This window comes from Notamacropus eugenii, chromosome 2, assembly GCF_028372415.1.
Source record: "Notamacropus eugenii isolate mMacEug1 chromosome 2, mMacEug1.pri_v2, whole genome shotgun sequence".
Lineage (NCBI taxonomy): Eukaryota > Metazoa > Chordata > Mammalia > Diprotodontia > Macropodidae > Notamacropus > Notamacropus eugenii.
Window position 1 is genome coordinate 428937543 of NC_092873.1, and position 15298 is coordinate 428952840.

The window sequence follows — 15298 nt, forward strand, 5'->3', positions numbered from 1 at the left end:
TTTGTTTATTTATTTGTTTGTTTTTTTATTTATTTATTCTTTTCTATTTAAAGGGGCCATCCCCTGACTCCTTCTTCAAGAGGTCTATTCACTGAATGGGCATTACTTCACTTTAAGTGAGTACCTGAAAAGGCCTTAGCCTAAAAGGCTAAGTTCTCCTATTGCATCCTGGGCTGTCTCTAGTCATCCTGATGAATATCTGGTCACCGGATCCAGATGGTTCAGGAGAAAGTGAGACTGGTGACCTTGCACAGCTCTCTCCAATTTAAAACAAAGTCAAGTGCAAGTCATGTCATCATTTTGAACACAACCTGTGAGCAGACTGAGGTGCCTGAATGGGGACCCAGCTAACTGGGTAACTTAGCTCATCCTCCCTCTTAACCTCTCCCTTTCCCCTTCCTTCTCCTCTCCAAAAGATGGTAAATTTTGATGGCCAGAAGCTGCCCAGTTAACTTGGGGTTTACTGGCTAGATTTCTCTCTCTCTCTCTCTCTCTCTCTCTGCCTGCCTCTTTGTCTGTCTGTCTGTCTTGTCTTTCCTAAAACCTTATACCCAGTGCATTCTGAAGCCCATAGATTGAACAATGGGTCCCTCCCCAACCTCTGCCCAATGACTGCTTTTTGGACCATCCTGGCTTACAGTGAATGTCAACACTAAGTGTTTGAAACAGTAACCCTGAGGATCCAGATGGCTCAGACGGAGAAAGTGAGACTGGTGACCTTGCACAGCCCTCCCTCTTTCAAAACAAAGTCAAGTGCAAGTCAGGTCATTATTTCTCTGATGTCATGGTCCTCTTTGAAAACAAAGGATGGATACAACATTTGGTATGAACACAAGGGCCTTCTCCATCCTAGTATCACTTTGAACACTTCCCAGCTCATCAATGTCCTTCTTAAAATGTGGTTCCCAGAAATGAACATAATACTACAGATGTGGTCTGACCACATCTAGTGAAGTTACTGGTCAAATGTCATCTGTCAGCAACACACAGTGGACACCCAAAGACTGAGGTTCTGTACAGTCTGGTGGAGTTTATTGACACATCCCACAATTGACCTCCAAAACACAACAGGTCAGTATCTCCCCCCAGCAGCATGAAAAGGAACAAAACAAAAAACCCTCTTTGAATCTCTGCTGCTTCGCTGCCTCTCCTCTCAAGGCATTTCTTTTTTCCAGCTGCTGCAGGACATTCAGATTACCACGTGGTCTGTGTTGGCCAGAAAGGCTGCTAGTGCTGTAGCGATCACTACTATTAGCATAGGGATCCAACAGCCACATTGTCTCTGAAATGAGGAAAAGAAATAAGTTGGCTGAAACCTGAATCTTCCTCTCCTTTGGCAGAAGGAAAACCTCAGCCCCATCCCATTGCTCAATACGTTGCAGTGCTCCTTGCATTTAAAAAGAAAGCCTTGTAGATGGCCACCAGCCTGCAGACCTGGGTAGGGCAGGACAGGGCCAGGCTTAGTTGATAGAATGCTTATGTGATTGATCTCATTACAGGTATGCAGCATTTTATAAAAAATAGATCAGCAGCGTTTACGTTGTCCTCGTTCACATTTCCCACGTTTCCTGTGTTCTCTTACTTCTAGCCATTTCCCTCTCCTTTTGGTCTCTGCTTCCCACATTGTTTGTCCCAAAATATGCCTGTTGTGGATAGGGACCGAACCTGTGATCTTACTGGCAGAGGCAGCTCATGGGTAAAGAAACTCCTTTGACTAATGAAGGTTAGCACTCTCAATACATTTCATAATCTTAGAGTTGCCTAGAACACTGAGGCATTAAGTTACTTGCCAACAGTCACACAGCCACTGTGGCTCAGGTATTGACTTCAAGGCCAGTAGATATGTCTGTAATTTTTTTCCTTCTAGTTTTAGAGTCTCAAGAAATCTAAGTGAAGAAGAAATAGAAAGGACAAGCCACTGAGGTTTTAAACTTTGTTATCTAATTCTTTTATGCTCTTGGTACCTGGGCCAGCCTTACTCTTTATGTAGCATGTGGTAAACGCAGAGGGACAGACTACTTAGACAGTGTGGGCTGGTAAGTTTTATCTGCAGTGAGTTACAGCAGGCATCTTGTCTGGAGGGTCAGTGGCAGAGGGGGCTTCAGTCTTACTCTGTGGGGTGGCTGTTGACCCCGGTTCAGCTCCTCTCGGCATTGCTGTAGCTTCCTTTGGCAGGAGAGGTACTCATCACTCAGGCTGTCCAGCTCCGAATGTAACTCTTCACACTGAAGATAATAATATGACCATAGTCATTGTTACTTCTAATTGTCCTCACAATGTGGCAGCTACTTCAGGACTTTAAAGAAGGAGCTGGCCATGACCCAGGTCTGAGAACTGACACAGAGCTTTAAGACCTGTACATCAGGTGTTACTTTTAAGATTTATCATTTTCCCTGCTAGTGAGATGTGTATGTGTGTATGTGTGTACACATATACATATATGAGAAACATATCATGGTGTCACAGCATAGAAAAAGAACACTGGACTTGGAGTCCAAAGGTAGATGTTTATGTTTCTACTTTGCCACTTAGTAGCTGTGACCTTTTGATTCGAGCATTTATTAGATGTCCACTGTGTATTATGTTTAGGAGATAGAAATAGGACTAGGATTTGCAATTTCATTATTATGGGGATCTCCCATGGGGAACTTCTATAATGCAGATTGGCAGTTGCCTAGAGCACCACAGCATTAAGTGACTTATTTAGGGTCACCCATCGAGTCTGCATCAGAGGCATAGGACTTGACTCTAGGTCCTCTAGGCTCTAAGGCCAGGCTGCCTAGTGTTGGGATGCAAAGACAAAACAAAAGCCAGTTACTGTGCTCAAGAAATTTATATTCGATTGGGGGAAGTTGCTTAATCCCATTCAGCCTCAGTTTCTGCATCTGTAAAATGATGATAATAATACCTCTTCTGTCTACCTCACAAGGTTGCTCTGAGAATCTATAAGAAAATAAAAATCAATAAGTAATTTCTGTAGGGATTTATCATTTATAAAATGCTTTCCTCCCTGGGAGGTAGAACAGGGAGTATTTTCTGACACCATCTCACAGCTGAGAAAAGTGCTCCTCAGAAAAGTAACTTAAACCATGATCATCACTGTTAACAAGGGTCAGAGTCAGGACCAACTAGTTTCCTTCCATGACACCATACCTGCTTCTCTATGAATCTAGAAGCTTCTTGGAAAACTCAATTGCTGTGCAAATGTGAGGAATTGTGTGACTTAAAGCAGAAATTTTGGAATATAATTGGAGAAATTTTTAACAAAATAAAAATACAATAAAACAAAGATAAAGTTACATTTTGAAACTAAGTTAAGATGAGGCTTGCAGGGGTTATTATGTATGATTTAGTGGCCTCTATGTCTGTTTGAAATTAAAGAACCACCCATACAGTACAGGGATTTTTATAGGGCTGAGACATATACTTCTGGTCAAGTGTGAACAGTTAACCTATTTCTGAATTGTGCTGTGCAAATCCAACAGTTACTGTTGAAAAAAGCCTGGGCTGTGTGTCTTGTGTCCTGACAAAGGATTGACTCAGTAAAATGGAAAGGAAAATGTTAAGATGTTCATAATTCAAGGAAAAAATGTCTTAAATGACTAACTTTGGGAAGATGCATGTGCTTAGGTATAACACCTGAGTTTGGGAATCGTCCTTTGGCTCATATTGTTACAGAAGCAGCTGAATCTCCTCCCACACAGTTGAACCCCCTTCTCACCTCCTTCTCTTTGGCTTGGAGCTGCAAAGTCTTCTCTTGCAGCTGGTTCCTGAGATTCTTTTCTCTTTCCTCCCCTGAACCCTTGGACTTCTCTTCCAGATGGGTGGGGGTTGAATTCCATGTAGAACAAGTCTGACCTAGAAAATCAGCCAGGCTATCTGTGAGCATGCAGTCCATGCCTTGGAGAAGGAGGGTTGAGGTCAAGAAAAGCCACAAACTTTGGGTTGCTCTTAACAGGATTCATCTAATAGGTACCTCCATATTTAAAAGTATCTTGTGAAAGAAGCTCCACATCCTTTATAGTCCTGTGTGGTATCTAACCTGAGTCTTAGTTACTGTAGCTTGACCTCATTCCTTCTTGTTCTAACTTTAGCAGTGATGGCAAATAGCCAGTCACCTCTAAGAAGCTGTAAGTAGCTGGCAAGACATTTGTACTTTCTGGGCTTGTTTTCTCATTTATAACATGAATGAGGTGGCCTAGGTAATTTATAAAGAATCTCCTCGTTCTGAGTCTCATGGTTCCCAAAATGAATTTTCACCTATGTGAAGACAGTTATTCTAATATACCTCTGTCTTCTCTTCTTTAGACTAATTAAAAAAAATATTGCAGTATAACATAGTAGAAAGAACATTGAACCAGGTGTCTGGAGTTTTGATTTTTGACATGAGCTTTGCCACCAATATTGCATGATCAGAAGCAAGGTACTCTTTTCCTCAGTTTCCTAATTTGTAAAGTGGGCATCATAATCCTTGCTGTTCCTGAAGATGATTAAGTGTTTGTGTCCCAGCTCTGTACTTCCTAGCTGTGTGCCTTTAGCACTTCACCTATCATGTCACTGAGATATGAAAGCAATTGGAAAAAAGTTAGAAAGTATCATAAGGATTTAGAGAAAGGTCCTGGAACTGTGATTTTCTTGGTATGGGGAACTCCCTCTACCAATGTAGATGGGCACTTTCTCTGCAACATAGAGTCTCAGAGTTACTTAGAGCAGCACTTCTTAAACTGTGGGTTGTGACCCCATATGGGTCTCAAAAAATTTGACAATAGTAAAATGTTTCAGAACATGCAATGACCAAAAGTTAATTCAAAATCAAATAACCTAATGAATCCAAGGTGTTTCTGGCAGCCCTTGCCTGTGGTGCATCATGCAACTACACTGCAGTTTTGGTTTTGAATACAAAGCTTGGGCACTTTGCACTTCAAATGCCCTCAGGCCATGCAATAGGAGAAAGGGGTGGGGGTTGTGAATGGAAAAAGTTTAAGATCTTTTGACTTGCCCAGGATCACGCTAGCTAGGATATATAAGAAGCAGAACTTGAACTCAGGTCTTTATGACTGAGAATGGCTTGCTCTCTATTATGCCACACTATCTTTTGAATATTTGACTATGAGACCTAGTAATTGATTTCCACTCCTTTCCTTTCCTTTCCTTTCCTCCTCTTTGCCAAGGAGCACATACTTCATTTTCTAATTAAGTGGCAGTAGGCAACAGAGTACATGGATTGGTCCATGAAGATTCTGTTGCTGATCTCCAGGAATATTTTAGATATCCCTGGGAAGTAAATATTAGCAAATCCTTTAGGATAAGGGGAAAGTTGCTGTGGAGTGCTTCCTGGTGTTACTTGGTGGTATGTGGGTATAGAGGCAGAGTTGTAGAAATGATTTGGGGAATCACAATCACAACCTCAGTCAAGGGAATAAGAATTGACATAAGAATCCTGAGTTCAAAATAAATTTATTTTGCATGTTCACCATCACAGATACAGGTTTTCATAGAGAACAGAAATGTCATTTCACAGTGTCTGGACATCTTACTGTCTTAGCAACAGAAGGCTTCCTGAAGAGTAAACTAGCTCACTGCTGCTCAAGAATACATTGAAAATTGTGTTGGTCTAGAGTGTTAGAATCCCAGGGCTGGGTAGGGACCTTAAGTAGTCTTCTGGTCCAGCCCAGTGCCTCCAGGGAAACAAGATAAGTACAAAAGTCTTAGACTGAGGTGTAAGGAATTGGCTGACCTTTCTTTGGCATAAGTTCCCCTTGGGTGTGAAGCTGGGTGGATTGGCTCCGGAGAAGACCTGTGAAAAAACAGGATGCTCTGATCTTTTCTAGGCTGAGCATGCTGGCCCCCTTGAGTTTTATTTAGCCCTCTTCCTTTGGCTTCCTTCTATTTATGAATGAGATCTCTAGATGATGCCAGAGGTTGTCTGGTCCAGCCTCCTCTCTTTATGGATGAGAAAGTGGGGGGTCCAGACTTGTCATAACAGAAAACTACCAGTCCCTGTTCCTGAAATAATTAATAGCATGGCTCTTCTCACGTGATGCATTTGACCAAGCTCCTTTTAAGCATCCTGACCAGCGGCTTTTCTGTCTTTTCTATCTCTTCTCATCACATCCTTAGCTGAACATATATATTTACTTGCATAGCTTCTTCTACATGAGTAGCTCTGCTACCTCTGTTCCCAAGAAAGCCTCTACACATGTCCCATTTTTTCTCTTGTGTCAGCCCTATCACTATTTGATTCATTGGGAATGGGAACAAAGATTGTAATATGTTTAGACATGTTGGTGCCCAGGAGCACCCTGCTACTGAAAACTTGAGAAAAGTACTCTTTAAGGAACATCTTTAATTGGTAATAGAAATTTGTCTTACGCAACAGTGAAGAAGGAAGGGAAGGGGATAAGAGAAAAGGGAAGTGATAAAAGGGAAAGCAGTGATCAGAAGCAAAACAGACTTTAGAGGAGGGACAGGATAAAAAGAGAGAGAAGGATGAACAAGAAAATAGGATGGAGGAAAATGCATAATTCATAATCATGACTGTGAATTAATTCACCTATGAAATAGAAGCAGATAGTAGAATGGATTAGAAACTAAAATCTAACAATATGTTGTTTACAAGAAAGAAAATTAAAACAGATACACAGAGCTAAAATAAGGGGCTGGAATAGAATCTATCATGCTTCAACTGAAGTAAAAAAGCAGGGGTGGCAATCATGATCTCAGACAAAGCAAAAGCAAAAATAGACTGAATTAAAGCAGGGAAACTACATCTTGCTAAAATGAACCATAGAAAATGAAATAATATCAATACTACACCAATATGTACCAAATACTACCACATTCAAACTATGAAAGGAAAAGGTAAATGAATTACAAGAGGAAAGCGATAGTAAAACTATACTAGTGGGGGGGGGTCAAGATAATTCTAACCATAAATAAGACAGAAGTCAAGGAAATAAATAAAATCTTAGAAAACTTAGATATGATAGGCTTCTGAAGAAAACAATGGAAACAGGAAGAAGTATATTTTCTTCTCAGCTATACATGGCACCTTCACAAAAACTGACCATGTATTAAGGCACAAAAACCTCAGTACCAAATACAGAAAAGCAGAAATATTAAATGCAACCTTTTTAGATCATAATTCAGTAAAAAAAGACATATTTAGCAAAGCTCCACAGATTAAAAATTAATTGGAAACTAAACAATTTAATTCTAAAAAATGAATGGGTCAAAGAACTAATCATACAAACAATCCGTAATTTGTTTGTTAAGACAATGAGACAACTTTCCAAAATTTGTGGGATGCAGCCAAAGCAGTACTTAGGGGATAATTTATATCTCTAAATAGGTACATCAATAAAAGAGAGAGAGAGCAGATCAGTGAATTGGGAATGCAACTAAAAACATAGAAAAAGAAATTAAAAATCCCCAATTAAAAACCAAAATGGAAATCCTGAAAACCAAAGAAGAGGTTAATAAAATTGAAAGAAAAAAACTATTGAACTAATAAAACTAGGAGCTAGTTTTATGAGGAAAAAAGTGCCCAATAAAATAGATAAACCATCAGTTAAGATTAAAAAAAAAAAAGAAAACCAAATTACTAGTATCAAAAAATGAAAAGGTTGAATGTATCACTAATGAAGATGAAATTCAAGCAATTGTTAGAAGGTATTTTGCCCAATTATATGCCAGAAAAACTGACTATATAAGTGAAATGGATCAATATTTATGAAAATATAAACTGTCCAGATAAACAGAAAAGCAAATAGAATAATTAAATAATCTTTCTTTAGAAAAAACCATCAATGAGCTCCCTAAGAACCTCAGGACCAGAAGAGTTCTACAATTAAATTCTACCAAATACTTAAGGAACAGTTAATCCCAATACCATACAGATGATTAGAAAAGTAGGTAAAGAAGGAGTCCTACCAAATTCTTTTTGTGACATAAATATAATTTTGATACCTAAATCAGGAAGAGCAAAAACAGAATTTTTCAATGTCACTAATAACTATTGAAGCAAAAAATTTAGATAAAATACTGGGATGATATCATGTACCATATAGCAATATATCACAAAAAGCATATACTATCACCAGCTTGGACTTATATCAGGAATACAGGGCTGGTTCCATATTAGGAAAACTATCAGCATAATTGACTATATCAATAATAAAAATAACAAAAATCACAAGATTATATTAATAGATGCAAAAAAAACCTTTTACAAAATATAATACCCATTCCTATCAAAAACACTAGAAAGGATATGAAACAATGGAGCCTTTCTTAAAACGATAAGAATCTATCTAAAACCAAGAGGAAGCGTTGTTTATAAGGGGGATAAACTTGAAGCCTTCCCAGTAAGATCAGGAGTGAAGCAAGGATGTCCATTATAACTACTATTACTCAATATTGTACTAGAAATTCTAATAAAGCAATAAGACAAGAAAAAGAAACTGAAAGAATAAAAATAGGCAATGGGGAAACAAAACAGTTTTTGCAGACTATATGATGGTATACTTAAGAGAATCAACTGAAAAACTAGTTTAAACAATTAACAACTTCAGCAAAGTTGCAGGATAACAAATAAACCCATATAAATAATCTGCATTTCTATATACCACCAACAAAGTCCCACAGGAAGAGACAGAAAAAGAAATTCCATTTAAAATAACTGCAGAAAATATAAAATACTTGTGAATCTACCTGCCAAGGCAAATCCTAGAATTACAAGAACACAATTATAAAACACTTTTCACACAAATAAAGAGATCTAAACAAGTGTAGAAGTATTAATTGTTCATGGGTAGGCCAAGCCAATATAATAAAAATGACAATCTTACCTAAGTTAATTTACTTATTCAGTGCCATACCAGTCAAACTACCAAAGAATTGTTTTAAAGAGCCAGAAAAAATAACACAACAAAATTCACCTGGAAGGACAAAAGGTCAAGAATATCAAAGAAATCAATGAAAAAAATGTGAAGGAAGACAGCCTAGCAGTTCCAAATTTCAAACTATATTACCAAATGATAATCATTAAAACAGCCAAATACTGGTTAAGAAATAGAAAGGTGGATCAGTGAAATAGATTAGGTACATGATACATAGTAGTAAATGACCATAACAATCTAGAATTTGATAAACCCAAAGACTCCAGCTTTTGGGGTAAAAACTTAGCATTTGGCAAAATTTGCTGGGAAAACTGGAAAGCAGTTTGGCAGAAACTAGGTATAGACCAGCATCTCATACTATATACCAAGATATGGTCAAAATGGATAAATGATCTAGACATAAAGGCTGATATCATAAGTAAATTAGGGAGCATGGAAAAATATACCTGTCAGATCTATGAATAAGGGAAGAGTTCATGATCAAACCAGAGATAGAGAGGATAATAGGAAATAAAATAATTTTGATTACATGAAATATAAAAGCTTTTACACAAACAAAACTAATGTAGCAAAAATTAGACAGAAAACAGGAAACTGGGGAAAATTTTTTTACAGCAAGTTTCTCTGATTAAGGCCCTATTTCTCAAGTATACGAGAAGCCATTATATAGTTGATAAACGATCAAAGGATATGAACAGACACTTTTCAGAAGAAAAAATCAAAATGATCAGTAGTCATATGAGAAAATGCTCTAAAACGTTACTGATTAGAAAAATGCAAATTAAAACAACTCTGAGATACCACTTCATACCTGTCAGATTGGATAACATGACAGAAAAGGAAAATAACAAATTCTGGAGGGGATGTGGAAAAATTGGGATACTAATGCACTCTTAGTGGAGTTGTAAATTAGTCCAACCTAGAATTATGCCCAAAGGACTATAAAACTGTGCATACCCTTTGACTCATACTTCTAGATCTTTATCCCAAAGAGATCAAAGAAAAAAGAAAAAGGACTTATTTGTACAAAAAATATTTATAGCAACACTTTTTGTGCTGGCAAAGAATTGGAAATTGAGAGGATGCCCCTCAATTGGGGAATGGTTGAACAAGTTGTGGTATGTGATTGTGATGGAATACTATTATGCCATAAGAAATGACAAAGAAGATAGTTTCAGATATGCAGATTAAAGCATACTTTTAAAAAAACTATATTTTTATTATTTTATTTTGCTTGTGTTTTCTTTTGCAAATGACTAACATGGAAATGTGTTTTGGACTTCACATGTATAATTGCTGTCAAATTGCTTACCTTCTCAAGGAGCGGGGAAGGGGCAGAAGGGAGTGAGAGAATTTGGAACTCAAAATTTAAAAGAAAGATTAATTTTTTAAAAAAAATTTAATGAAATAAATTAAAATATTTTTTTTTAAAAGGAAAAGTACTCTTTGGATTTGAAATTATCAGGAGAAACAAAAAACTGGACTCATTCTTTTTTCCTCTGAGGTTTCAGGAGAATGCAAATGAGGCAACCAGGTAGATAGAGTGCCAGGCCTGGAGATAGGAGATTCATCTTCCTGAGTTCAAATCTGGCATTAGACACTTCCTGGCTGTGTGACCCTGGGCAAGTCACTTAACCCTGTTTGCCTCAGTTTCCTCATCTGTAAGATGAGCTGGAGAAGGAAATGACAAACTACTACAGTATCCTTGCCAAGAAAATCTAAGATGGGGTCATGAAGAATCAGACACAACTGACAAATGGCTGAACAAATAAAGTGAGGGTTTGGAAGAGAAGGATAGGGACACAGATTGGACCTGGGATCTCACTGGTATGAAGTATTGAACTTTGGGATGAAGAAACTTACCAACACATGGTAGGTGTCAGAGATAGAACTTGAATCCATGTCTTCCTAGGGGGAAGGCCACCTCTCTACCAATGGTTTGGGAAGGATACTTGAGAAAAGTTCAAATGCATCACTGGTGAAGAGCTATGCCATTAATCATGGGTACCATAAGGGCAGAACCCAGTAACTTTCTGTTGTGACAGAAGGCCTAAGTCTGGACCTCAACTTTCTCTCTGAAAAGCAAAGAGGCTGGACTACATTATGGACCTCCATAAGATGAAATCTCTCTTATCCCAACATTCCACTTAGGACCCTGAGGCTGATCTAGTCTATAAGCCTTTGCCTCTTTTGGGCTACGCCTTATCAATAGCAAATCTTCCAGCTCAGCTCTCATCTCCTTACATCTCTGGTTTCTGGTTCCTGTTCACTGACACCAATGGCTCCCCACGCGCAAAATCCATTTTCTAGCTACTTCTCCCCAACTTTACCCACCCATGCCATCTTTTCCCTGTGTTTCTCTCCTTTTGTCATTGCTACAAACTCTTTCCTAACCTTCCAAGGTGGGAAGTTTCTGACTACTTTCTAGATGTGTCCAGCTTATATGGGTCCCTATCACGGAAAACCAGTTGGAGCCTAGTTTTAGATGGCCAATTTAGGGGGAATTACTTTGTATGGGAATGCGAAGAACTGTAGGCTTGGAAGGAGGACTTACTCTGCAAGTGCTCTACTGTAGACTTCAGGGCAAGGTTTTCCTCTTCTGATTTTTGTAGTTGACCTGAAAATAGAAAAGTACAAACAAAAAAAAAGAGAGAGAGAAATCTTCAGTGCTAATACGTTCAGTCCATGAGGTTGGATTTGTTGGAGTGTAACCTTCCTGTGGGCAGGGACCAAGGCCTTTTTTTTTCCTATCTCCCCCAGAAGTTGAGCACTCTGCACATGTATTAAGTGCTTAGTAGATATCCAATGAATTGAATTGGGAATTTACAGTAGCATCTTTCTTGTTTGGGAAGAGTTGCACTGGTTAAATCCAATAGATGCAGACTTTATCATTCCCCTGGGACAACATGAGGAAAAAAGAATCCAAATACCTCAGATTTAGTAAATAATAGCTAATATTTATATAGAATTCTAAGGTTTTCAAAGTGCTAATGTTTTCTCATTTGATTTAGCAGCTTCACATTAGACTAGCTGAATTAATTACTGTAGTTATCCATGCTTTGACCCTCATAACTTGTATAGCTGGTGTGGGTTGGCAAGAACTTTAAAGGCCATTCTATTCAGCTTCTCCCTCAGTACACGAATCCCTTCTAGATTGAGGACCCTTATATCTCCTATACTCTTTCCTTTTTTAGCTGAGAATACAGGCAGTTATGATAAGTTATATAAGCAACTACACAACAGGACCTCCAAAGACATGGCTGGGAATGGGGGTGGAGGATAGTGAGGGGAGAGAACTGTGGGGGAGGGAAGGCAGAAGAGATACGAGACCTCAAGATTCTTTAACAGTGGAGTTGCTTTTCAAACTGAGATATAGCCCCACTAGTTTTCTCTAATAAAGTTCTGGAACAATAATAATTTGGATTTATATAGCAACAGTGATATAGTGGGCAGAGTGCCATACTGGGGAGTTTTGATCTGAGTTCAGATTCTGCCTCTGATGGTAATACTTGTGCTCACATTCAAGTGATTTGACCTCTCTGAGTTTTAGTTTCTTCTTCTGTGAAATATGAGTAATGATAACTGTAGTATCTACTTCTCAGGGTTGTTGTGAAATTCAAATGAGAAAATGCATTTTTACAAACTTTAAAACCTTATATAAATCTCAGTTATTGTTCTCCTCAAAATGACCTTGTGAGGTAGATAGTGTAGGTATTATTATGCCAACTGCACAGGTGGAAAAACTGAGCTTCAGATAAGTGATTTGTTCAGCATTAACGTGTCAGAGGCAGGATGCCAATATGGCTTGTGTGATTTCAAGTCAAATGTTATAGTACGTTGCCCTCCTATCACAAAAAACACAAAACAAGTAAGTGGTAAGTGGTTAGTTGGACATGACTCTCAGCTCTGGAATGGAATGGTACCTTGCAGGTCGCTGATGTTAGAACAGCCCAGTTCTCTGTCCCCCTGCAGGCGGTCAATCTGCATCTGGAGGTCTTGGTGTTCACGCTCCAGAAGATGCAGGGCCTGGTTTAGCTGAAAATCTCGACTGTCTGCTCCCTGCAAGGAGGAGGGACCCCCTCCCAGAGATGAAGGTCAGTGATGGGAGGAGATTAAAAGCTCTGCCTTAACCTGTTCTCATGTCAGATAATCAAAGACTCTTAGAGATGGAAGAGGTTTTAGCAAAACTAGCAATTCTTGTACCTTGGGCAAAGACAAAAATATTTTGAGAGTAGTGTGGAGAGACTACATGGAAAGATGTCAGATCTCAGCTCATAAGGACTTTTGGAAGAGAGATCCCTGGATGCTGAAGAGGAGACAGACTTCAAGACACTATAAGACCACTGGTCCATGACTATGGGGAAGGAGAAGGGCAGGGTATAGCCTTTAGGCTAAGTATACTTACTAACTTAGTACTAAGCTAGGTGAGGTCTGCCTCCTGAAGGATTATCAGTACTGCCCTCTAAATTTTGGCACCTTGGGGTGAATCTCCACTTGCGGCCACTTGCCCAAGTTTCAGAGTACTAGAACTACAGGAAAGAGTAAACCATTTTCCTATATTACTAGGAAAATAATCCATGTCACACCAAAAAGAATTAGCTGTTATTCATTCCTTGTTTTCCTTACTTTGCAACCAACACTATTCTGCCTTTAAAAAAATTAGCCCAGTTTTAAAGCTGTATAGAACATTAACAACCTTTGTTGAGTATTAACTGTGTATACGGTTCTGTCTGTACTGTCCATTTTGTGTGAGACAGAGTGGGAGAAATAAAAAAGAAATAATAAATCCTCTGCCTTTGAGGAGTTGTCAGTCCTCGAAGACAAAGGTTATATAGTCAGAGGGACAGGGCATGCACCTAAAAGAAATGCAAATTTATAAGGAAACCTATCAGTAATTGAAACTTAATATTTGTGAAAAAGTTGTATAAACACAAAATGCCATATGAATACACTCGTAGAATCTGTGATTTTGTTGTGGTGGCGGTCACTCGCTTCACTAGAGCTATATCCAGGGACAGGGTGGCTGAGATTTTGCTCTAGGATGCTGAAATCTAGAGGGTACAACACTAACACTTAACAAAACACAGGTCCAACTGAGATCAGCATCTGGTTAAAATAGGAAGCTACCAGATGGCAAGTGTTTCTTCTCTCTGATTGCTGCACAGCCCCAAACACTGATAACCTCATTTCTCAGCAACACTAAAGAATTGTTCACATACATCCTTATGAAAATGATAACAGCAGAAACTTATATCATATAATGCTTTATAATGTACAAGGCACTTTCCTACCAGCAGTCCTATGAGACAGGTAAGGTAACTATTATTAGTCCCATTTTTACAGATGAAGAAAGGGCTAGTAGGTGGTAGGGATGGGATTCAAATCCAGGTCTTCTGGACTGAAGTCCAATGCTCTCTCCTTACTGCCATGATGCCTTATTTCTGAACTTCCTTGGCCAAGTAAGGGGCCAAGTGCAGGGCATAGGAACCAGGTATGGGACTGGGAGTGAAATTCCCTTAGTTCAGACCTGGGGTCTCTAGCCTAGGCCCTAGGTCGCAGACCTTTCCCCTGCCATCTCTGGCCTATACCTGCAATTTGGATTGTAGAACATAGAGCTGACTCTCCAGTTCTCTGTGCTTGGCCTCTAGGTTTCTCCAGTCTTCCTTTAAAGTCTCATACTGCTTCCTCCACTGCTCACACTTGAGCTCAGCCATGGCCAGGGATCTCTGGGGGAGTACAAAGATGGAGGGGATGATTCCTCAGGATGTTGACCACCTCCAATCCTGCCCCTCCAGCCAAGCCCTGCCCTATACCTGAGTGCTCTCCAGCTGCTGTTCTGCAGCTGTTTTCTCTTCCAGCAGTTTCTGCAGGGTCTCCTTTGCCCTTTGCTCATAGCTCTGCTTCTGGTCCTCCATTTCCAGAAGGACCTTTTTTGCACCCTCTTTGGAGAATTTCTGCAAGGGAGAGGGCAAAGCCACAACTGGTCAGTTATACATACTTTTCCTTCCCAGGGAAAGAGCTGGAGTGAGGAGGGGGTAGACTACTTTAGATGCGCAGGAGAAAGGTGAATGTGGGAGAGTAAGGCCTTCTTACCTTACATCCCACTATAGGCACAGAAAAGAAGGGATCTGAATCAAATAGGTCTTACAAATCTATGTCACGTGGTAGTCATTTAACAAATGCTTGTTGACTGACTTTCCTATTGAGAGTGACTGTTATACCACATGAATAAAGAAGATGGATTTCTTTCAGTCAGTTATTGATTATTTGCACGAATTAGATGCTATGTAGGTACACATAATTCAAAATGCAAGACAATCCTTAAATCCTTTTGTTTTGACTGAGCACTTACTGGGTGTGTCTAACAATTCACAGCATATCAGATCAAATGATGACAC

General features: G+C 39.1%; 1 protein-coding gene across 4 annotated transcripts in view; it reads right to left on the reverse strand.

Moving 5' to 3' along the window:
- Positions 1–1010: 1010 nt before the first annotated feature.
- TRAF3IP3 (TRAF3 interacting protein 3) overlaps positions 1011–15298 on the reverse strand; it is a 36557-nt gene continuing 22269 nt past the window's right edge. For 3 of the 4 annotated variants that reach the window (XM_072647936.1, XM_072647939.1, XM_072647938.1), the window contains 8 exons: positions 14714–14854; positions 14489–14626; positions 12824–12959; positions 11455–11517; positions 5738–5797; positions 3722–3858; positions 2112–2225; positions 1011–1282 (listed from right to left, as the gene is read on the reverse strand). In XM_072647936.1, coding sequence (XP_072504037.1) covers positions 1190–1282; positions 2112–2225; positions 3722–3858; positions 5738–5797; positions 11455–11517; positions 12824–12959; positions 14489–14626; positions 14714–14854 — 882 coding nt within the window. In that variant the 3' untranslated portion in view covers positions 1011–1189. The remainder of the gene's footprint in view (positions 1283–2111; positions 2226–3721; positions 3859–5737; positions 5798–11454; positions 11518–12823; positions 12960–14488; positions 14627–14713; positions 14855–15298) is intronic. The other variant, XM_072647937.1, reaches the window with a different exon arrangement.